The 26283-nt window shown below is 31.7% G+C and overlaps 1 protein-coding gene and 1 long non-coding RNA gene across 2 annotated transcripts in view; one reads left to right on the top strand and one right to left on the bottom strand.

Moving 5' to 3' along the window:
* Positions 1–26283, top strand: part of LOC119608715 (protein eyes shut-like) — a 79833-nt gene that overhangs the window by 14664 nt on the left and 38886 nt on the right. Inside the window, 1 exon segment of the mRNA XM_037963235.1 lies at positions 10369–10721. Coding sequence (XP_037819163.1) covers positions 10369–10721 — 353 coding nt within the window.
* The window catches only part of LOC119608720, a 100474-nt gene that overhangs the window by 39850 nt on the left and 34341 nt on the right, over positions 1–26283 (bottom strand). The gene's annotated exons all lie outside the window — the stretch shown is intronic.

Below are 26283 nucleotides of genomic sequence, written 5' to 3'. Positions count from 1 at the left end.
GCATCAATTTCCAATGAAACTACCATTTATTGTACTAAATACTTACTTATCAACTACTTAAAACTAATAATAAAAGGACATTTATAAACTGACAACCATAACAACTCCAACAAAAAACCAACAAAAAATATTATTAAGAGGAAAGAGGCGCCAATAAACGAATGGCTGGGTATAAGACTACTTCCAAATAATATAGCAAAAAAAAATTATAAAAAATATGTGGCATTAAGTTCTTAGTAAAGCTCAGTTGCCAGCACACTTTCACGAAAATTGCACATTCCAATGTCAACATATGAAAAGAATCAAATATAAAAAAACTTACTTACTACAATGACTATAAGACTGAACGACTACGATGATGATGATGACGATAATAATGTTGATAAGTATGATCATAAGGATAAAAAGGAATATTACAACGAAAAGTCTCCAGTGTATAAATGTCGTTGATATGGTAAAGAAATAAATTACCAAAAAAAAAATTAAACTGTTACTCATAGTTAGTCAAACAAATAGTTTGTCAGTCAGCCAAGAGAAACAGCCAACATACGATGAAAATCATCTATACAGCCAACCCACCAACCATTTAGTGTTTCCACTAAAAACATTTTGTCATGAATTTATGTTGTCGTTGTTGGTTGGCCGTTATTATGAGGAGAGTTTTTTTCTTCATTCTGATTTTGTTTTCGTTCATTACTATTATTATTGCATATACTAAGGAGTATTTGAAAACGCTTATCATGTCCTTAGAGCTAGTTTTTGCATAAATGATATCAGAGAATGTTTTCGTACAGAGAATTTGTCAGACCAAGTTTTTATACTGAAAAGTTGTTGGAGAAAGTTTTCGTATAGAAAAGTTGTCAGAGCAACTTTTCATATAGAAAATTTGTCAGAGCAACTTTTTATATAGAAAAGTTGTCAGAGCAACTTTTTATATAGAAAAGTTGTCAGAGCAACTTTTTATATAGATAATCTGTCAAATCAAGTTCTCAGAGAGACTTTTCATAAAGAAAAGTGGTCAGAGCAACTTCTCATATAGAAAAGTTGACAGAGCAACTTTTCATATAGAAAAGTTGACAGAGCAACTTTTCGTATAGAAAAGTTGTCTGAGCAAATTTTCAGATAGAAAAATTGTCAGAGCAACTTTTCATATAGAAAAGTTGACAGAACAACTTTTCATATAGAAAAGTTGACAGAGCAACTTTTCATATAGAAAAGTTGTCAGAGAAAATTTTCGTATAGGACGGTTGTCAGAGAAACTATTCGTATATTCGTATAGAAATGTTGTCAGAGCAACTTTTCGTATAAAAAAGTTGTCAGAGCAAGTTTTCGTATAGAAAAGCTGTCAAGCAATTGTTGTCAGAGCAACTTTTTGTATAGAAATTCTTTTAAAAAAATTGTCGGATCATCTTTTCATAGAACATAAATTTTAAGGGCAACTTATTAATGACTTTGTTCCATATTTAAATAATGCGAAGTATAATCACAATATGTTCTCATGATATATGAGCTGGGATCTAAATAGATATAAAAGTTCAGAATTTTTCTTCTCTTCAACGTACACATATGAGTGACTTTCCTTACATAGTGTGAGGGTGTTTGTTAACCAGGACTATGAGTGTTGGTTTTAAACCATAGTAGTGTGTGTGTAAATATTTGTGTTTATATGATAGTATGTATGTTATATTTTGGGTAATCATTCCTTTTAACCACACTTTTTGCTATTAACTATTCCCTAAAGACTTAACTATGAGCAATGATGTTGCTGCTATTTTTAGTTGCTTTTGGCTTGGAAGCATTCAGTTTTTTAACTAAAGTGCTGTGCACATTAAAGTTTTACACATACGTATGTATGCGTAACATTATAGCTGCTAAATTTTGTATTATTTTTTTTTCTTGCCATATCTGGTTGCATATTAAACTTGGCTTAATGCCACTTTACCAACACCTTGTATTCATGGCATATGAGTCAGAAAGAAAAAAAAATTAATAATGAAAATGATTCTTCATAAAACACATATGTTCATGTTTTCAACTAAAAACTTGCATTTAGTTGATGAAGATGCAAGTTATTAGTTCTGTTTTTTTAATATCCATTTAACTCCCTCGTTTAAGATTCTAAAAATCTTTTGAAAATTAATGGAGATGTTTGAAGTTTTCTTTTTTAATTTTTCATAATTACAAATGGTAGTAGTTTGTACAGTATGTTGAATAGTTATAAGAAAAAAACTTTTACTGTCTTTTGTTGCACAATATTAGAATATTAGAAAAGTTGCTCTGTTAACTTTAGAAAAGCAACTTTCCGATAGAAAAGTTGACAGAGTTCTTCTTCTCAAAAGATACTGTAAAAGAACAACTTTTCTTAAAGTATAACTAACAGAGCAACATCTTTTAACAGAGCAACTTTTCTCAAAGAAAAGTTACTTAACAGAGCAAATTTTCCTTAAAAAATTAAAAAAGCTCAAGTTTTCTTAAAACAAAACTAAAAGAACAAATTTTGTTAAAGAAAAATTAACAGAGCATAAAAAAAGTTGTCAGAACAATTTTTCGTATGGAGTTGTCATACCATGTTTTTATATAGAAAAGTTGTCGTAGCAAGTTTTTGTATAGAAAAGTTTGGTGAGCAACTTTTCGCATGGAAAAGTTTTGAGAGCAACTTTTCGTAGCAACTTTTCCTTGTCAGACCAAGCTTTTATATATAACAGTTGTTAGAGCAAGTTTTCTTATAGAAAAGTTGTCATATCAAGTTTTCGTATAGAACAGTTGTCAAAGCAAGTTTTCGTATGCAGCAGCTGTCAAAGCAAGTTTTCGTATAGAACAGTTGTCAAAGCAACTTTTCGTATAGAAAAGCTGTCAAAGCAACTTTTCGTATAGAAAAGCTGTCAAAGCAACTTTTCATATAGAAAAATTGACAGAGCAACTTTTTATACAGAAAAGTTGACAGAACAACTCACATCGAAAATTTGTCAGAGCAACTTTTCATATCAAAAGTTGTCAGAGAAACTTTAAAGAGCAACTTTTATGAAAGGTAAGTTGTCATAACAACTTTTGGCATAAAAAAGTTTTCTGAACATTTTTTCGAATAGAGAAAAGTTGTTAGAACAAGTTTTCTTATAGAAAAATTGCCAGAGCAAGTTTTCGTATAGAAAAGTTGGCAGGACAAGTTTTCGTATAGAAAAGTTGTCTGAGCAACTTTTGGTATAAAGAAGCAACTGAGCAACTTTTCGTATAAAAAAGTTTTCAGAGCAACTTTTCCTATAGAAGAGTAGTCGAAGCAACTTTTGGTATAGAAAAGTTGTCAAAGCAACTTTTGGTATAGAAAAGTTGTCAAAGCAACTTTTCATATAGAGAAGTTGTCAAAGCAACTTTTCTTATAGAAAAGTGTTCAAGGCAACTTTTCATACAGAAAAGTTGTCAAGCAGCTTTCATATAGAAAAGTTGTCAAAGCAACTTTCATATAGAAAAGTTGTCAAAGCTACTTTTCATATAGAAAAGTTGTCAAAGCAACTTTTCATATAGAAAAGTTGTCAAATAAACTTTTCATGTAGAAAAGTTGTCAAAGCATCTTTTCCATATGAAAAATTGTCAAATCAACTTATCATATAGAAAAGTTGTCAGAGCTAGTTTCCGTATAGCAAAGTTGTCAGAGCAACATTTCGTATAGATCAACATTTCATTAGATCAACTTTTTGTATAGAAATGTTGTCAGGGCAACTTTTCGTATAGAAAAGTTGTTAGAGCTGGTTTTCGTATAGAAAAGATGTCAGGGCAACTTTTTGTATAGAAAAGTTGTCAAGGCAACTTTTTGTATAGAAAAGTTGTCAAGGCAACTTTTTGTATAGAAAAGTTGTCAAGGCAACTTTTTGTATAGAAAAGTTGTCAGAGCAACTTTAAAGATATTAAATTAATTAAACCAATTTAATGCATTGAGTTCAGTCCAAACCAAGTGTGTCTGTCGTTTTATTCCTCTAAATAATGAAATATAACCTCCTGCATTTAAAATTTATTGTCCTGGCACCAACAAAAATATTTATACATAGAATTAAGTATTAAACATAAACTTTTTACATTTATTACTTACATAAAACTCCTAATATTCAAAACGATGAATAATAAATGCATTCATTTAACTACAAGAATTTATGTATTTTGTTGAAATATCGCTTGTGTTCATTTTTCCAACGAGAAGTGAAAGTGAAGGAGAATAATATCATGTTAAAATATTGATATCAAGCTGTGTAGGTTGATGAGTGTATTTCAACTTCTATTTATTAATTTTGCTAGATGTATAAACGACACGAGTGTTTTCATGTGTGTGTGTGTTTTTTTGAACACTTTGTTAACATGTTAAAAGGATCCTACTTTTTTCATTATTTTCTATTTTTTTTTTTCATGTTTTAAGGTTTATTGGCTTTCAAGACAAGATATACATACATACTTATCTACATATGTACATACTAAATTGCTGTTGTCGCTGTTTCGCAATCATTGTTTTTTGCACTTTCAGTTACTTTATGCAAAAAAAAAAACTGGAAAAAGCCTTCAAGTAGAAATGCACTTTTTTGTTTGCAACTTTTCACTTCTCAAAGATTTATGGTTTTCTAACAACAATTTCAACTAACACACTTGAGAGTTTTTAATATTCCTGACAAAAATGTTGTTAGTTGTTTTTGTTGTCTTTCGTAAATTACTTACTAACACTCTTACAGACACGTGCACACATGTTGTAAAAGGATAAATTTCAAAAAAAAAATGGTGATTTATTTACACGTGCATGTAGTGCGTGTATATGTGGGTGTTTGTAGAGAGAGAGCGAGAGACAGACAGTTTAATTACTTGTGAGTGTTGAAGTACAATTACAAACACAGTTTTCCAGGGCTTTAGAAAACTCTTATCAAACATTGTCTAAACACGAGTTAAAAAACAAAGAATTTAACAAAACTGAGAAGAAGCAAATAAGGCACGTACATACATATGAACTAGATTATTGGCTAAAATACATACATACTAGACTAGCGCTATTTAATAGCCTAGTGTATAGTCTAGTATATAGTCCAGTCTATAGTCTAGTCTATAGTCTAGTCTATAGTCTAGTCTATAGTCTAGTCTATAGTCTAGTCTATAGTCTAGTCTATAGTCTAGTCTATAGTCTAGTCTATAGTCTAGTCTACAGTCTAGTCTATAGTGTAGTCTATAGTCTAGTCTATAGTAGTCTAGTCTAGTCTATAGTCTAGTCTATAGTCTAGTCTATAGTCTAGTCTATAGTCTAGTCTATAGTCTAGTCTATAGTCTAGTCTATAGTCTAGTCTATAGTCTAGTCTATAGTCTAGTCTATAGTCTAGTCTATAGTCTAGTCTATAGTCTAGTCTATAGTCTAGTCTATAGTCTAGTCTATAGTCTAGTCTATAGTCTAGTCTATAGTCTAGTCTATAGTCTAGTCTATAGTCTAGTCTAGTCTAGTCTACTAGTCTAGTCTATAGTCTAGTCTATAGTCTAGTCTATAGTCTAGTCTATAGTCTAGTCTATAGTCTAGTCTATAGTCTAATCTATAGTCTAGTCTATAGTCTAGTCTATAGTCTAGTCTATAGTCTAGTCTATAGTCTAGTCTATAGTCTAGTCTATAGTCTAGTCTATAGTCTAGTCTATAGTCTAGTCTATAGTCTAGTCTATAGTCTAGTCTATAGTCTAGTCTATAGTCTAGTCTATAGTCTAGTCTATAGTCTAGTCTATAGTCTAGTCTATAGTCTAGTCTATAGTCTAGTCTATAGTCTAGTCTATAGTCTAGTCTAGTCTAGTCTAGTCTAGTCTAGTCTAGTCTATAGTCTAGTCTAGTCTATAGTCTAGTCTATAGTCTAGTCTATAGTCTAGTCTATAGTCTAGTCTATAGTCTAGTCTATAGTCTAGTCTATAGTCTACTCTAAAGTATAGTCTATAGTCTAGTCTATAGTCTAGTCTATAGTATAGTCTATAGTATATTCTATAGTCTACTCTATAGTCTAGTCTATAGTCTAGTCTATAGTCTAGTCTATAGTATAGTCTATAGTATATTCTATAGTCTACTCTATAGTATAGTCTATAGTCTAATCTACTCTATAATCTAGTCTACAGTATAGTCTATACTCCAGTCTATATTCTGTGTATTCTATAATCTGGACTTAAGGTTTCTCCTTCCGTTTTTAATATTTATCATAATCGCGTGCTTTTCCAACTCTTCAGAGAATTTTTTTGTTTAGTTGTGTGGGCGTATAGTATAAAAGTTGTTGTTGATATTTTTGAATGACTTTTTTCTTTTTTTGTTTGTAGATTTTCACTAAATAGTCAGGTTTTTAGAGTTAGAATAACAACAAAAATTATTTTTACTTCCATATGCATTTTTTAAATACATTCGAGGATTATAACTGGAGGTGATAAAGAAAAAAAGCATATCTGGCATGTAGAAACATGAAAGTTTTTCGTGTGTTTTGTTAGGAAATGGCTGTTGTGTGCCTATAAGGAAAACCTCGCTGCTTCTTCACACGTTTTAATTAAAGTTTAAAAAAGTTGATTTTTTTATAGTCTCTTTTTCAATTTGCATATAAACAGGAAAAAAAACGTTAAAATTTTTTAAAAAAGATAGTATTATTGTTAAGGTAAAACAAATTTTAAGAACAACAAAATCAGGCCAAAGCAAGAAGGTTGTCAATAGTAAAGACTTTCCAAAATAATTATATTTAACGCTTTGTATTAAAAATCCAATTTGAAATTTTTACATAAAACTAGCCAGTACCATTTTCGAGTGATATTGGTATCCACCTTAATATTTCGACATATGGTACTTTTTGTGAGTATATCTTTTGGGAACTCAAGAACTAAAACACTAGACTAGACTAGACTATAGACTAGACTATAGACTAGACTATAGACTAGACTATAGACTAGACTATAGACTAGACTATAGACTAGACTATAGACTAGACTATAGACTAGACTATAGACTAGACTATAGACTAGACTATAGACTAGACTATAGACTAGACTATAGACTAGACTATAGACTAGACTATAGACTAGACTATAGACTAGACTATAGACTAGACTATAGACTAGACTATAGACTAGACTATAGACTAGACTATAGACTAGACTATAGACTAGACTATAGACTAGACTATAGACTAGACTATAGACTAGACTATAGACTAGACTATAGACTAGACTATAGACTAGACTATAGACTAGACTATAGACTAGACTATAGACTAGACTATAGACTAGACTATAGACTAGACTATAGACTAGACTATAGACTAGACTATAGACTAGACTATAGACTAGACTATAGACTAGACTATAGACTAGACTATAGACTAGACTATAGACTAGACTATAGACTAGACTATAGACTAGACTATAGACTAGACTAACTATAGACTAGACTATAGACTAGACTATAGACTAGCTATAGACTAGACTATAGACTAGACTATAGACTAGACTAGACTATAGACTAGACTATAAACTAGACTATAGACTAGACTCTAGACTATAGACTTGACTATAGACTTGACTATAGACTAGACTATAGACTAGACTATAGACTAGACTATAGAATAGGCTATATACTAGACTATAGACTAGACTATAGATTAGACTGTAGACTAAACGATAGGACTAGACTATAGACAAGACTATGGACTATACCATTATAATAGACTATGGACTAGACTACAGTCTAGGACTATGAACTATACCATAGAATAAACTATGGACTAGACTATAGACCAGGCTATATACTGGACTATAGGCCGAACTATATATAGACTGGACGATAGACTTCACTGGGTAGTTTAAGAACCACATTATTGTCAAGACTTCACATACGTATGTATATCGAGAAATAAAATACTATCACAAAAAACTAAAAAAATGGATTTAAGTTCACCATATTTTAATAAAACAAGAAAAATATGAGTTTTTTTTTTTTTGCAGTATTGCTTTTCCCAAAATATAAAATATGCAAAGCTCGTTTATAAACATTTTCACTTTTATTATATTCCAAATTGTTCTAAATAAAATTGTTGCTATATTGATTTTAACATGAAAACTTTTGCACTCTAAAATATGAAAATAGTTTTCCTTTCCTCCAGCTTCAATTTTAATTTTCCTAAATGCAGTTTTTTCATTAACCTTGTACGATTTTTGCGAATTTTGAGCACATTTTTTATTATTTAGTAAAAAACTTTATTCCCGCTGCTTTACAAATAAAACAGTTTTTATATGCAACACAACAATTTTTTGCAGTAAAAAGTGAAAATAAATTTTATAATTTTAAGTAGAATAAAGATAAGCATTTTTAAGCCACCAGTAAAGTGGACGTTTTCAAAAAAAAAAAAAAGGAAAGGAAAGAATAAACCAATAAAAATTGTATCGAATACTAAACTGAAAAAATGGAAAATAAAATAAAACTGAATTTATGGCAATTGCAATAAAGCCATATGCGACCTTTGGTTGTTTTGGGAAAATTATAAGTTACAGAGAAAGAAAAATTATTGAATATAAGAATTTGTGCCATAAATTGTTAAGCGGTATTAAAGGTAAAACAAAAAGGATATAAAAGGATACAATTATTATTTATGTACTAATCCAAGAAAGAAAGGCTCGAGTTACAAAAAAAAAACTTGAAGTCAGAGAACTATATAAGGAGACCATGAATATAAGTTATGGACTATAGTCCTGACTATAGAAGTTCTAGAGTATTGGCTATAATCAAGACTATAGTTCCAAGAATAGGGTTCAGACTAGAGACAAGACTACAGTCCAGACTATAAACCAGATGATAGTACAGACTTTAGACTAGAATATAGTATAGACTATAGACAAGACTATAATCCAGACTATAAATAAGACTATAGTCCAGACTAAAGACCAGACTATTGTTCAGACTATAGACAAGACTATAGTACATACTTTAGACAAGACCATAGTACAGACTATAGATAAGACTATAGACAAGACTATAGACAAGACTATAGACAAGACTATAGACAGGATTATAGACAAGACTATATACACGACTATATAGACCAGACTATAGTGTAGACTATAGACAAGGCTATAGTACAGACTATAGATAAGACTAAAGTCCAGACTATAGACAAGGGTATAGTACAGACTAGAGACAAGGCTATAGTACAGACTATAGTCCAGACTATAGACAAGACTATAGTCCAGACTATAGACAAGACTATAGTCCAGACTATAGACAAGACTATAGTCCAGACTATAGACAAGACTATAGTCCAGACTATAAGCAAGACTATAGTCCAGACTATAAGCAAGACTATAGTCCAGACTATAGACAAGACTATAGTCCAAACGATAGAGAAGACTATAGTCCAGATAATAGACAAAACTATAGTCCAGACTATAGACAAGACTATAGTCCAGACTATAGACAAGACTATAGTCCAGACTATGGACAAGACTATAGTCCAGACGATAGACAAGACTATAGTCCAGACTTTAGGCAAGACTATAGTCCAGACTATAGACAAGACTATAGTCCAGTCTATAGACAAGACTATAGTCCAGACTATCGACAACACTATAGTCCAGACTATAGACAATACTATAGCCCAGACTTTAGGTAAGACTATAGTCCAGACTATAGACAAGACTATAGTCCAGACTATAGACAAGACTATAGTCCAGACTATAGACAAGACTATAGTCCAGACTTTGGACAAGACTACAGTCCAGACTATAGGCAAAACTATAGTCCAGACTATATGCAAGACTATAGTCCAGACTATAGGCAAGACTATAGTCCAGATTATCGACAATACCATAGTCCAGACTATAGACAATATTATAGTCCAGACTATAGACAAGACTATAGTCCAGACTATAGACTAGACTATAGTCCAGACTATAGACTAGACTATAGTCCAGACTATAGACAAGACTATACACAAGACTATAGTTTAGAATATTGAAGAGAATATAGTCGAAACTATAGTCCAGATTATAGTCCAGACTACAATCCAGTCTATAGTCCAGACTATAATCCAGACTATAATCCAGACTATAATCCAGACTATAGTCCAGACTATAGTCCAGACTATAGTCCAGACTATAGTCCAGACTATAGTCCAGACTATAATCCAGACTATAGTCCAGATTATAGTCCGGTAACAGTCCAGACTATAGTCCAGACTATAGACAAGACTAAGCTATATTCAACAGTGTAGACTCTACATGATTTTAGTCAAGACTATATGCATAAAACTCGATTTTCGACATCTATAAAAAATGTTTGAGTGTGTTACAAATATTTCTGTAATCAATCGCTTAAAAATTACAATTAACTTTCAATTTTTTTTCTTCCAGTGTGTTTGTCGCTTTGATCGACAAGGTGCTCTCTGTGAAACCCCTATTGTCATTAAAAATGCTGCCTTCTCCGGTGATTCATATGTGTCACATCGCATCCACAAGGATATACCACATCATGATACATTGGATACAGTGTTGCCAATGCATGTTCAACTTAAAGTACGCACACGTGCCACCAATGGTCTCATAATGTTAGCTGCCGCACAGGGCACTAAGGGCGGTCATTATATGGCATTATTTTTGCAAAAAGGTCTGTTGCAATTCCAATTTTCATGTGGCTTACAGACAATGCTGTTAAGTGAACTTGAGACTCCAGTGAATACAGGCCATGAGATAACAATACGTGCAGAGTAAGTAACAAATTATAGATATTTCTTTGTTTGTAAACTAAATACTTGTACAAGCACTTTGTATTATATTTATATATTTTATTTTTACCAGAGTTAGTTAGGGGCAAAGTATTGAAAAAGCCAAAAAAGAAAAAAAACAAAAATGTGTCTATTTTTCTTTACTTTATTTGGCCAAACAAATAACCAGCACAACCTTAAAAAACAAACTATAGTTATTTTTGTTATTTTTTCTATTATCCAAAAACATTTGTATGTATTAGAAGAGTTTGAATTTTTTGCAATTTACCCATATTGCCGCACACAGTTGTGTGGCAAGTGCCATTAACACTTTTACATTCTCTAATGACTATCATAAATTTAAAGATTTTTTGTTTCATCTTGCCACAGTGGGACATTTTCATTTAATCCGTTTGATAGCTGCTATTTATTTATCTAATGAACACTTTTTCATAGGAGATTATTTTTCTTAGAATGAATATATATTTAGAACTAAATATTGATTCATTAAATAGTAAGAAGTACCGTGCCACTATCAAGCCAAATGACAAAGTATAGGCAATACATAGACCGGCTGATATTAGAGTTTATATTTGAGACTATAATGTATAATTTAGTACATAATATAGGCTAAGCAAAAGACTAGACTAAGACTAGACTATAGACTAGACTATAGACTAGACTATAGACTAGACTATAGACTAGACTATAGACTAGACTATAGACTAGACTATAGACTAGACTATAGACTAGACTATAGACTAGACTATAGACTAGACTATAGACTAGACTATAGACTAGACTATAGACTAGACTATAGACTAGACTATAGACTAGACTATAGACTAGACTATAGACTAGACTATAGACTAGACTATAGACTAGACTATAGCCTAGACTATAGACTAGACTATAGACTAGACTATAGACTAGACTATAGACTAGACTATAGACTAGACTATAGACTAGACTATAGACTAGACTATAGACTAGACTATAGACTAGACTATAGACTAGACTATAGACTAGACTATAGACTAGACTATAGACTAGACTATAGACTAGACTATAGACTAGACTATAGACTAGACTATACTAGACTATAGACTAGACTATAGACTAGACTATAGACTAGACTATAGACTAGACTATAGACTAGACTATAGACTAGACTATAGACTAGACTATAGACTAGACTATAGACTAGACTATAGACTAGACTATAGACTAGACTATAGACTAGACTATAGACTAGACTATAGACTAGACTATAGACTAGACTATAGACTAGACTATAGACTAGACTATAGACTAGACTATAGACTAGACTATAGACTAGACTATAGACTAGACTATAGACTAGACTATAGACTAGACTATAGGACTAGACTAGACTAGACTATAGACTAGACTATAGACTAGACTATAGACTAGACTATAGACTAGACTATAGACTAGACTAGACTAGACTAGACTATAGACTAGACTATAGACTAGACTATAGACTAGACTATAGACTAGACTAGACTATAGACTATAGACTATAGACTAGACTAGACTAGACTAGACTAGACTAGACTAGACTAGACTAGACTAGACTAGACTAGACTAGACTAGACTAGACTAGACTATAGACTAGACTAGACTAGACTAGACTATAGACTAGACTATAGACTAGACTATAGACTAGACTATAGACTAGACTATAGACTAGACTATAGACTAGACTATGACTATGACTATAGACTAGACTATAGACTAGACTATAGACTAGACTATAGACTAGACTATAGACTAGACTATAGACTAGACTATAGACTAGACTATAGACTAGACTATAGACTAGACTATTAGACTAGATATAGACTAGACTATAGACTAGACTATAGACTAGACTATAGACTAGACTATAGACTAGACTATAGACTAGGACTATAGACTAGACTATAGACTAGACTATAGACTAGACTATAGACTAGACTATAGACTAGACTATAGACTAGACTATAGACTAGACTATAGACTAGACTATAGACTAGACTATAGACTAGGACTATAGGACTAGACTATAGACTAGACCTATAGACTAGACTATAGACTAGACTATAGACTAGACTATAGACTAGACTATAGACTAGACTAAGACTAGACTATAGACTAGACTATAGACTAGACTATAGACTAGACTATAGACTAGACTAGACTAGACTATAGACTAGACTATAGACTAGACTATAGACTAGACTATAGACTAGACTATAGACTAGACTATAGACTAGACTTAGACTAGACTATAGACTAGAACTAGTAGACTAGACTATAGACTAGACTATAGACTAGACTAGAGACTAGACTATAGACTAACTATAGACTAGACTATAGACTAGACGATAGACTAGACTATAGACTAGACTATAGACTACTTAGAACTACGAAGACTAGACCTATAGACCTAGACTATAGAACTAGACTATAGACTAGAACTATAGACTAGACCTATAGACTATACTTATAGACTAGACCTATAGACTAGACTATAGACTAGACCCCCCACACCCCCCTTTAACATAGACTAGACGATAGACTAGACTAATAGACCTAAGCTATAGACTAGACTATCAGACTAGACTATAGACTAGACTATAGACCTAGACTCATAGACTAGACTATAGAACTAGAACTATAGACTAGACTATAGACTAGACTATAGACTAGACCATAAGACTAGACTAATAGACTAGACTAATAGAACTAGACTATAGACGAGAACTATAGACTAGACTAGAGACTTAGACCTATAGACTAGAACTATAGACTAACTTATAGACTAGACTATAGACTAGACTATAGACTAGACTATAGACTATAGACTATACTATATACTAGACTATAGACTAGACTATAGACTAGACTATAGAGACTATAGACTAGACTATAGACTAGACTATAGACTAGACTATAGACTAGACTATAGACTAGACTATAGACTAGACTATAGACTAGACTATAGACTAGACTATAGACTAGACTATAGACTAGACTATAGACTAGACTATAGACTAGACTATAGACTAGACTATAGACTAGACTATAGACTAGACTATAGACTAGACTATAGACTAGATATAGACTAGACTAGACTAGACTATAGACTAGACTATAGACTAGACTATAGACTAGACTATAGACTAGACTATAGACTAGACTATAGACTAGACTATAGACTAGACTATAGACTAGACTATAGACTAGACTATAGACTAGACTATAGACTAGACTATAGACTAGACTATAGACTAGACTATAGACTAGACTATAGACTAGACTATAGACTAGACTATAAGACTAGACTATAGACTAGACTATAGACTAGACTATAGACTAGACTATAGACTAGACTATAGACTAGACTATAGACTAGACTATGACTAGACTATAGACCTAGACTATAGACTAGACTAGACTATAGACTAGACTATAGACTAGACTATAGACTAGACTATAGACGAGACTCTAGATTTAACTATATGCTATAGTTCAGACTATAGACCAGGTTAGAACTAATTTTAGTAACTAATATAAATTTTTAGTATATCTCATAATTTTAGTTCCACTGTAAACCAATCTCTAAAACCAATTTCTCTTGGTGGACACAGTAGGTTTATTTTACAAAGAGAACATTTGTTGTCGAAAAAGTTTTTAACTATAATGTTTGTTCCTACTTTGATTTTATAAAAAAAATGTGTTTGTTTGTTGGTTGACTGTTTTTCCTTTGGTTTTGTGTCTTTGGACTTTTGGACAAGTTAGTAATTACCAAAGATAAATTAATTTCTATTTTACGTGTAAAACATAAATTTTCTGTGTGTATTTAATACTGTTTTTTTTAGAAATTTTATAAATTGGTTTCATCCAGACTGTTTAAAAGCTAAGCAATTTAATCAAAAATAAATTTTTCTTTTCCAAATTATAAATAAGCCAGCCCTTAAGGAAAAGTAAAGTATATCGAGATTAAATTTGTCTACAAAAGGATGGACATGATAAGTAGCATAATTTATGGGCAAAAAAATATTAAGTTTTTTGGAAAAAAAAACAATTGCGTGTCATGTTTAATTAGCAATATCTTTAACAATAGCCTTGAAAATGCTAAGCAACTCACGCGAATGAAATAGAAAAATAATACAAAAAACCAAATCACCAGTTTGCCCTTCCTACTTAAACTTAGGTTTTTAAACGATATATACCTAATAAAATTATCGTTTCCAGAAATTGACATTTAAGCATGTGTTAGTTGACTTTATACTTGGTTTGAGTTTTTCGTTATTTGACCAAAGGACTTGTTATTTAAATGGTCATAAACATTGGTCAATACTTAATTCAAAATGTTGGTAATAATGACAATGGCGCCCAAAGTGTTTTGCGGACATCAACAATCATGTTTTGGTTTTGTTGTCGTTAGTGTTGTTGTAGTTGCCATTACTATTGTTTATTTTTTTAGAACGCTTTCGAGTCAAAACAACCACATTATCAGCTATTTTAACCAAACAGCTGGGTTTTAAGGTTGTTGTTTGTTTAGTACAATGATTTCTGTTGGCCATTTCAGTTTTTTTATTTTGCATTTTGGCAGGCGTGTTAGTGTTAAAATACACATTATTTGTTGTTGTAGCCATTACTGGTGGTTTTTAGTCGATAATCAACCATAATAGGAGAAAGACCGAACAAAACCAAAATAAACATTTGCTCACAATTAGTCTCCTGGGAAATGTGTTGTGGGGAGTAAGGCAAAATCATCATAAAACTATCAATATTGGGGTGGAAGGGATTCAGTTTAGTTTAAAACAAATGCTCGAATAACAAATCTTAAACAATATAAATGCAAAATTATAATAGAGGCATCCAGAACATATTAAAACTTAAAATAGTGATATAACTCTATGTTGTACCTGGATCGAAGAAAAACTAACTTCGGTTCTAGTTCAGTTCTAGTTCAGTTCTAGTTCAGTTCTAGTTCAGTTCTAGTTCTAGTTCAGTTCTAGTTCAGTTCTAGTTCAGTTCTAGTTCAGTTCTAATTCAGTTCTAGTTCAGTTCTAGTTCAGTTCTAGTTCAGTTCTAGTTCAGTTCTAGTTCATTTCTAGTTCAGTTCTAGTTCAGTTCTAGTTCAGTTCTAAGTTCTTCAGTTCAGTTCTAGTTCAGTTCTAGTTCAGTTCTAGTTCAGTTCTAGTTCAGTTCTAGTTCAGTTCTAGTTCAGTTCTAGTTCAGTTCTAGTTCAGTTCTAGTTCAGTTCTAGTTCAGTTCTAGTTCAGTTCTAGTTCAGTTCTAGTTCAGTTCTAGTTCAGTTCTAGTTCAGTTCTAGTTCAGTTCTAGTTCAGTTCTAGTTCAGTTCTAGTTCAGTTCTAGTTCAGTTCTAGTTCAGTTCTAGTTCAGTTCTAGTTCAGTTCTAGTTCAGTTCTAGTTCAGTTCTAGTTCAGTTCTAGTTCAGTTCTAGTTCAGTTCTAGTTCAGTTCTAGTTCAGTTCTAGTTCAGTTCTAGTTCAGTTCTAGTTCAGTTCTAGTTCAGTTCTAGTTCAGTTCTAGTTCAGTTCTAGTTCAGTTCTAGTTCAGTTCTAGTTCACTTCTAGTTCACTTCTAGTTCACTTCTAGTTCAGTTCTAGTTCAGTTCTAGTTCAGTTCTAGTTCAGTTCTAGTTCAGTTCTAGTTCAGTTCTAGTTCAGTTCTAGTTCAGTTCTAGTTCAGTTCTAGTTCAGTTCTAGTTCAGTTCTAGTTCAGTTCTAGTTCAGTTCTAGTTCAGTTCTAGTTCAGTTCTAGTTCAGTTCTAGTTCAGTTCTAGTTCAGTTCTAGTTCAGTTCTAGTTCAGTTCTAGTTCAGTTTAGTTCAGTTCTAGTTCAGTTCTAGTTCAGTTCTAGTTCAGTTCTAGTTCAGTTCTAGTTCAGTTCTAGTTCAGTTCTAGTTCTAGTTCAGTTCTAGTTCAGTTCAGTTCTAGTTCAGTTCAGTTCTAGTTCAGTTCTAGTTCAGTTCTAGTTCAGTTCTAGTTCAGTTCTAGTTCAGTTCTAGTTCAGTTCTAGTTCAGTTCTAGTTCAGTTCTAGTTCAGTTCTAGTTCAGTTCTAGTTCAGTTCTAGTTCAGTTCTAGTTCAGTTCTAGTTCAGTTCTAGTTCAGTTCTAGTTCAGTTCTAGTTCAGTTCTAGTTCAGTTCTAGTTCAGTTCTAGTTCAGTTCTAGTTCAGTTCTAGTTCAGTTCTAGTTCAGTTCTAGTTCAGTTCTAGTTCAGTTCTAGTTCAGTTCTAGTTCAGTTCTAGTTCAGTTCTAGTTCAGTTCTAGTTCAGTTCTAGTTCAGTTCTAGTTCAGTTCTAGTTCAGTTTAGTTCAGTTCTAGTTCAGTTCTAGTTCAGTTCTAGTTCAGTTCTAGTTCACTTCTAGTTCAGTTCTAGTTCAGTTCTAGTTCAGTTCTAGTTCAGTTCTAGTTCAGTTCTAGTTCAGTTCTAGTTCAGTTCTAGTTCAGTTCTAGTTCAGTTCTAGTTCAGTTCTAGTTCAGTTCTAGTTCAGTTCTAGTTCAGTTCTAGTTCAGTTCTAGTTCAGTTCTAGTTCAGTTCTAGTTCAGTTCTAGTTCAGTTCTAGTTCAGTTCTAGTTCAGTTCTAGTTCAGTTCTAGTTCAGTTCTAGTTCAGTTCTAGTTCAGTTCTAGTTCAGTTCTAGTTCAGTTCTAGTTCAGTTCTAGTTCAGTTCTAGTTCAGTTCTAGTTCAGTTCTAGTTCAGTTCTAGTTCAGTTCTAGTTCACTTCTAGTTCACTTCTAGTTCACTTCTAGTTCAGTTCTAGTTCAGTTCTAGTTCAGTTCTAGTTCAGTTCTAGTTTCAGTTCTAGTTTCAGTTCTAGTTCAGTTCTAGTTCGTTCTAGTTCAGTTCTAGTTTCAGTTCTAGTTCAGTGCTATGTTCAGGTTCTAGTTCATTCTAGTTCAGTTCTAGTTCAGTTCTAGTTCAGTTTCTAGTTCAGTTCTAGTTCAGTTCTAGTTCAGTTCTAGTTCAGTGTCTAGTTCAGTTTCTAGTTCAGTTCTAGTTCAGTTCTAGTTCAGTTCTAGTTCAATTCTAGTTCAGTTCTAGTTCAGTTCTAGTTCAGGTTCTAGTTCAGTTCTAGTTCAGTTCTCGTTCGTTCTAGTTCAGTTCTAGTTCAGTTCTAGTTCAGTTCTAGTTCAGTTCTAGTTCAGTTCTAGTTCTTCAGTCTAGTTCGTTCTAGTTCAGTTTCTAGTTCAGTTCTAGTTCAGTTCTAGTTCAGTTCTAGTTCAGTTCTAGTTCAGTTCTAGTTCAGTTCTAGTTCAGTTCTAGTTCAGTTCTAGTTCAGTTTCTAGTTCAGTTCTAGTTCAGTTCTAGTTCAGTTCTAGTTCGTTCTTCTAGTTCAGTTCTAGTTCAGTTCTAGTTCAGTTCTAGTTCACTTCTAGTTCAGTTCTAGTTTCACTTCTAGTTCAGTTCTAGTTCCTCTAGTTCAGTCTAGTTCAGTTCTAGTTCAGTTCTAGTTCAGTTCTAGTTCAGTTCTAGTTCAGTTCTAGTTCAGTCTAGTTCAGTTCTAGTTCAGTTCTAGTTCAGTTCTAGTTCAGTTCTAGTTCAGTTCTAGTTCAGTTCTAGTTCGTTCTAGTTCCGTTCTAGTTCAGTTCTAGTTCAGTTCTAGTTCAGTTCTAGTTCAGTTCCTAGTTCAGTTCTAGTTCAGTTCTAGTTCAGTTCTAGTTCAGTTCTAGTTCAGTTCAGTTCAGTTCTAGTTTCAGTTCTAGTTCAGTTCTAGTTCAGTTCTTAGTTCTAGTTCTAGTTCAGTTCTAGTTCAGTTCAGTTCTAGTCAGTTCAGTTCTAGTTCAGTTCTAGTTCAGTTCTAGTTCAGTTCTAGTTCAGTTCTAGTTCAGTTCTAGTTCAGTCTTTCTAGTTCAGTTCTAGTTCAGTTCTAGTTCAGTTCTAGTTCAGTTCTAGTTCAGTTTCTAGTTCAGTCTAGTTCAGTTCTAGTTCAGTTCTAGTTCAGTTCTAGTTCAGTTCTAGTTCAGTTCTAGTTCAGTTCTAGTTCAGTTCTAGTTCAGTTCTAGTCATTCTAGTTCAGTTCTAGTTCAGTTCTAGTTCAGTCTAGTTCAGTTCTAGTTCAGTTCTAGTTCAGTTCTAGTTCAGTTCTAGTTCAGTTCTAGTTCAGTTTCTAGTTCAGTCTAGTTCAGTTCTAGTTCAGTTCTAGTTTCAGTTCTAGTCAGTTTTCTAGTTCAGTTCTAGTTCAGTTCTAGTTCAGGTTCTAGTTCAGTTCTAGTCAGTTCTAGTTCAGTTCTAGTTCAGCTTCTAGTTCAGTTCTAGTTCAGTTCTAGTTCAGTTCTAGTTCAGTTCTAGTTCAGTTCTAGTTCAGTTCTAGTTCAGTTCTAGTTCAGTTCTAGTTCAGTTCTAGTCAGTTCTAGTTCAGTTCTAGTTCAGTTCTAGTTCAGTTCTAGTTCAGTTCTAGTTCAGTTCTAGTTCAGTTCTAGTTCAGTTCTAGTTCAGTTCTAGTTCAGTTCTAGTTCAGTTCTAGTTCAGTTCTAGTTCAGTTCTAGTTCAGTTCTAGTTCAGTTCTAGTTCAGTTCTAGTTCAGTTCTAGTTCAGTTCTAGTTCAGTTCTAGTTCAGTTCTAGTTCAGTTCTAGTTCAGTTCTAGTTCAGTTCTAGTTCAGTTCTAGTTATGTCTCATTTTGAGATCAGTTCTATAAATGTTTATTTGTTGTTAATTTACATATGTGCATTTATATTGTAGCTTTTATTTTTGTTCTACTGTTAAAGCCTTCAGCTAATCGCCTAATTCATGTTTTTTCGACATTTACATTTTCTTCTTTAAAATTTACTTTAAAATAGACTTTTAATGTTTCGCTGGTTTATGTTGTTTAGATTTTTTTAGCAAAAACTTTTTCTTAAAACAACAATTCTGAGAATCTCTATTTTTGTTAGTTGTTGTTTTTCTTCTTTTTATATTTCATTTGTTATGTCAAGGCCACACACATTCAAAGTCATTTTATATATTATTCCTTTTGTACTGGTTGAAGTTGTTGTTTTTATTTTTTGCTTAATAAATTATTCTTCCGTTATTTTCTGCACTCTCATACATACTATGTATATTTGCACACAAGTTTAGCATGTAAGAGTACTGTTTTGTTGTTTTTACCACTCATGTTGCTAGATGGACAACATGTTTTAGCATGTTTTCGTTTAATATTCATCCTGCCTCCCTTTCTCCACCCCCACTAACACTTGTACATTTTTTATGAATCTTTCTTTATACAGTTTTTTTTTTATTCGGTTTATTTTTATCCTTTTGGTTTCTCTTGTAGTAAGATCTATACAGTGTACGTGTTTGATTTTAATAGTGTTAATTATAATTGTGTGTGAGTGTGCAAGTAGAAGGAAATTTGTACAAAGGAGATTTTGAAGAGCATTTAATACAATACAGTTAGTTAGTGGAATTATGGTTAATTTGTGTAGATTTCTATTAGTGTTTGTAATCGGGTTTTCTCCTTTTATTTGATTGCAAGTTTTGTATTACAGTTCGTATGAAGTAGATTACACATTTGTTATTTGATAAGAGAGCTAGAAGACCAAAAGCAAAAATCCAACAGTTTTTAAGCAGGAGTATGAGTGTTGGCAAAAATTAAAAATTACGTATACGCAGGGGCATCACTTATGCCTAATGGGATTAAAAAGTGGGAGGAAAAACATTTTTAATTTTTTACCTATTAATCCGATTGTAATATAATGTATAGGAAAATTGTATATTAGAATGTACAATTTCATAAAATTATATCTATACTTTCCTTAATGATCTACAACTTGAAAAAAAATAGTCGTTATAGCAATTATTATATAAATAAGTACTCACACACTTGAAATTAGAGAACTATTTAAATACAAAAATAAATTTTGCAGCTTAGTGTAATAAAAAAAGTCAACAGAACTTCCGAGAAATATATTTATTTAAATTTAGTCAATAAGAAGAAAATATATCTTGATATATATATATATTTGTATGCAATTTCATTTACTCACCCACAGTTCTTGGAAATTAATTTTATTACTTTCAAAATAAAATGACATTTCTTTGAAACAGCATTTCCTGTAAGCTGACATTTCGTTCTAAGTTCTAAATTCTTTGGTATTTTGCTCTAACTGCAACAAATTATATCATGTTAATGGAAATATTAATTGGTTTTTGTTTTTGTCAAAAAAACATTTTAGCAAGTTTTATAATTAAGACAAAATTTAACAAATATTACAACTACAGACTAAACTAGACTGGAATGTAACATTAGACAAAGTCATAATCTGAAACATAGATAACATAGATCTATACAAAAACTTAGACTTCTGACTAGACATTTTAGACTGAGTATGGCCTAAGCTATTGATTAGTTTATAGTCGGACATATAGACTATAGTCTGGACTGTAAACTAGAATCGAATATAGATTAGACAATATGTTGGACTATAGGTTGGTCTAGAGACTATGTTCTGAACAATAGACTAGACTATAATCAGGTCAATAGTCTAGACTTTAAGTTGCATTACCGACAAGGACATGTGTTGGACTATGGACAAGGCAATCGGTTGGACTATAGTCTGGACTATATAATATATTGTAATTTTGACTATAGCCTCCACTATAGTCTGGATCATAAGCTAGACCATAGTCCCAACTATTACTACATAGACTTTAGTCTGGTGAGTTTTGCTCTATAGTCTGAACTAAAGTCCGGACTATAGACTAGACTATTTTCAGGACTTAGTACTAGACTATAGCCTCGATTATAGACTATAGTATAATCTTAGTACTAGACTATAGTCTCGATTATAGACTATACTATAATCTCAATTATAAACTATACTATAGTCACGATTATAGTCTATACTATAGTCTCGATTATAGACTAAACTATTGCCTCGATTATCTATATATATAAAATTCTAACGTTACTGACTGACTGACTGATTCACTGACTGATTCATCATCGCACAGCCTAAACGGTTGAAGCTAAAGAGCTGAAATTTGGACAGGAGGTTGGTCTCCCGCCAAATAGATCCACTAAGACGGGATTTTTGGAAATTCGAATGTTTAGGGGGTAAAAAAGGGTATAAACGGGTAAATTCGGTAACCTTATATCTCCTAAACTAGAAAAGATACAAAAACAGTTTAAAGCTTATCGCCGTTCATTTAAAAAATAAACGGACAGGTGTCTGGTACTTTTTTAAAATTCGGCCCCTTTAGGGAATAAACGGGTAAAAACTGTATTTTGGTACTTTTTTCGCACCCCATGTATCTTTTAAACCAGTGCACATTCAAAAAATATTTTTGACTCCTTCATAACTTAACGAAAAAATAAAAATATGAATTTAGTACTTTTTGGATATTCGGACGTTTAAGGGGTTAAAATTGTACCTATTTTTGGTACTTTTTTCATAAAACATTGTTTTTGGTTTATTAACTTATACATATGAATACATAATAACGGGCTCCCACTACGATGTTGCAACTTTTTGGAATATAATTTTTATTTCGTTAATGGGGAGGAAAAAAGTACCAAAAGGGGTAAAAACGGGAAATTTGATTTTATTCAACCACAATGATCCAATTTAGATAAAATTTTTAAATTTAGAAACACTAAATATCCTAATGGGGTGTTATTTGGAACCCCGGTATCAAGTGATATTTTTTGGTACTTTTCATTCTCCAACTGGTCCTTTTTAAGTTTTCTATGATATTGAAATAGAAACATGAAATTAATAATAAAGGGACTTTTCGCTACTTTTTCGTTCTACACAGGAACTTTTTTGAGTTTTCTTTAAAATTAAACCTAGAAACATGAAATTAAGCATGTAGAGCTCGGTGTAAATGAGAATCTATAAAATGGGACTTTTTGGTATTTTTTCGTTCTTCAAAAGGTACTTTTTGAATTTTCTATAATATTGAACCTAGAAACATGAAATTAAACATGTAGAGACCGGAGTAAATGAGAATCTATAAAAGGGGACTTTTTGGTACTTTTTCGTCCTTCGACTGGTACTTTTTGAGTTTTCTATAAAATTTAACCTAGAAACATGAAATTAAGCATGCGGAGGCCTTAGTTAATGAGAATCTATAAAAGGGGACTTTTTGGTACTTGTTCGTCCTTCGACTGGTACTTTTTGAGTTTTCTATAAAATTTAACCTAGAAACATAAAATTAAGCATGTAGAGCCCTTATTAAATGAGAATCTATAAAAGGGGACTATTTGGTACTTTTTCGTCTTTCGACTGGTACTTTTTGAGTTTTCTATAAAATTTAACCTAGAAACATGAAATTAAGCATGTAGAGCCCTTAATAAATGAGAATCTATAAAAGGGGACTTTTTGGTACTTTTTCGTCTTTCGACTGGTACTTTTTGAATTTTCTATAATATTGATCCTAGAAGCATGAAATTAAGCATGTAGAGCCTGGAGTAAATGAGAATCTATAAAAGGGGACTTTTTGGTACTTTTTCGTCCTTCGACTGATACTTTTTGAGTTTTCTATTAAATTGAACCTAGAAACATGAAAATAAGCATTTAGAGCCCGTAGTAAATGAGATTCTATAAAAGGGGACTTTTTGGTACTTTTTCGTTCTTCAAAAGGTACTTTATGAATTTTCTATAATATTGAAAACAGAAACATGAAAGTATGCATGTAGAGCCTGGATTAAGTGAGAAACTATAAAAGGGGACTTTTTGGTACTTTTTTGTTCTTCAAGAGGTACTTTTTGAATTTTCTATAATATTGAACCTAGAAACATGAAATTAAACATGTAGAGCCCGAATTAAGTGGGGACCTATAAAAGGGGACTTTTTGGTACTTTTTCGTTCTTCAAAAAGTACTTTTTGAATTTTCTATAATATTGATCCTAGAAGCATGAAATTAAGAATGTAGAGCCTGGAGTAAATGAGAATCTATAAAAGGGGACTTTTTGGTACTTTTTCGTTCTTCAAAAGGTACTTTTTGAATTTTCTATAATATTGATCCTAGAAGCATGAAATTAAGCATATAGAGCCTGGAGTAAATGAGAATCTATAAGAGGGTACTTTTTGGTACTTTTTCGTTCTTCAAAAGGTACTTTTTGAATTTTCTATAATATTGAACCTAGAAACATGAAATTAAGTACGTAGAGCCCGGAGTAAGTGAGAACATATAAAAGAGGACTTTTTGGTAATTTTTCGTTCTTCAAAAGGTACTTTTTGTGTTTTTTATAACATGAAATTAACCATGTGGAGCCCGGAGTTAATGAGAATTTATAAAAGGGGACCCTTTGGTAATTTTTCGTTCTTCAACTGGTACTTTTTTAATTTTCTATAATATTGAACTTAGGAACATGAAATTAAATAAAAGAGGACTTTTGTTACTTTTTCGTACTTCATTGGTACTTTTTGAGTTTTCTAAAATATTGAATATATAAACATAAATTTAAATAGGGGACTTTTTGATATTGCAGATATATATACATTTACAATAATATTTATTTTATTCCATTACGATCAGGGTAGCGAAGCACACTGGGTATAGCTAGTAGACTATACAATAGTCTCGAGTATTGACTATACTACAGATTGAACTATATACTAGTCAAGTATATAGTCTGACATATAAACTGACTATAGTCTGGTCTAAAGTCTGACCTATAGACTGGACTATAGTCTGGTCTATAGTCTGGCCTATAGACTGGACTATAGCCTGGCCTATAGACTGGACTATAGTCTGGCCTATAGACTGGACTATAGAATAGACCTTGGTCTAAACTATGAACTAGACTATATTCCGGACCTCATACTAAACTGTAGACCTTATTATAGACTAGACTATAATCTCGATTATAGATTAGACTATATTCTCGATTATAGTCTAGACTATAGTCTCGATTATAGACTAGACTATAGTCTGGAGCATATACTATTCTTTATATTATTTATATTCTTTATATAGTCTGGTCTATAGACTGGACTATAATCCGGTCTATAGACTGGACTATGGACTATAGTCTGGACTATGGACTAGGCTATAGTCCATAATATAGAATTACTATAGATACAACTATAATTTCGATTATAAACTGGGCTATAATCTCAACTATGGACTAGAAAATAGCCTGGACTATAGATTTAACTATAGTCTGAACTATAGACTAGTCTATACTATGGACTATCTAATCGGTTGTACTAGTGAACTATACATTCGACATTTATGTGCAGCCTTATTCTAACTTTAAAGTTACTCCTACCTATTCCTTTAAACATTTTTCTAACTGTTATAAGATTCCATAAATTGAAACTTACTACCCCCGCCGTTTGACTTTTAACATCTAACTGCTCATATTACATTAGTCTCATTTTATGACTTTGTGTGTCGATTTAAAAAGCAAAAAAATAAATAAAATAAAAGCAATTTAATCTTTTTGATCCCTTTTTATTGGGTATGAGGGATTTCCTTTTCTCAAATGCTATTCTGTTTAGTAAATGGCCTGTAATAAAATATTTGTCGGTTTGCTATTTATATTTTTTTGCAAAAAAAAGAGGAAAATTTTAAAAATCATTTCCGTATTAGACAAATCAATATATAGGAAGTATAAATACTTAAGTATGAAAATGTTTTCGTACATGTATTAGTGAATGTTGTGCTAAGCTATTAAAAGGATACATTTTATTTTTGTTAAAGTACTTAGTGGTTAATAAAATGATTTTCCTGTTTGAAATGTTAACTATTTTCACACTTTGAACCTTTTTAAAAGTTTGAGGTTTTAATAACAAATACGTGATTCTTTTATATGTTAAGGTTGGAGTTTGAGTTAGATCTGAAAATTATTAGAAATTCTTGACACATTCCAACTTTTTATATATATAATTATGACGATTCTAATGAACCATTATCGAACAACTGGTCTATTTAAAAGTGTCGCAGAGCTGTTAGTTATTTGATTAATTTAAAAATTAATGAACATTAAACCTGTCAATCCATCAAAAGTCTTATCAACTTATCTGTCACTTTACAAATGATTTAGGTAAATAAACATATTCTTTAGTTTGAGCAGCAAAGTTAACCTTAATAATTCATTTCTAAAAGTTTTCTTTATTCCTTTTAACATTTTTTACTCAACATCTAAAATTTTTGGTTAAAAACTAACAAAATACTAAAAATACATATAAACTGTAAATTGCATTTTGTGGATGAATTTCCTTTTCAGAAATTGTTTACCTTTACAAAAACCAAATTAGAACAAAACAGCAAAAAAAAATGTAAAAGTATCCTTAAAAACATATACGATGAACAAGTGTCAGTAATATCTACCTTGACAACTAATCATAAACATAAGTTTGAAAGTGTTTACAACATCAACATCATCGTCATCATTATCATCTTCAACAATACTGACATCAGTTTGGTAGGACCACATAATATACCAAAAACCATTATAGGTTTCCTTTATAGACACACACACATACACTTTGTTCTCAAAAACAAAAAGAAAAAACTCAGAAAATCACAACAGCAAACATTTTATGAGGTTTCATAAAATTGAACCAACTTTAAGTAAATATACATAACAG

The sequence above is a fragment of the Lucilia sericata genome, unplaced genomic scaffold (genome assembly GCF_015586225.1).
Source record: "Lucilia sericata isolate MDLA Ls3-8-SP2 unplaced genomic scaffold, ASM1558622v1 Contig000875F_arrow, whole genome shotgun sequence".
Taxonomy (NCBI): domain Eukaryota; kingdom Metazoa; phylum Arthropoda; class Insecta; order Diptera; family Calliphoridae; genus Lucilia; species Lucilia sericata.
The sequence above is the reverse complement of the archived record's forward strand: the minus strand, read 5'-3'. Positions and strand labels throughout refer to the sequence as shown.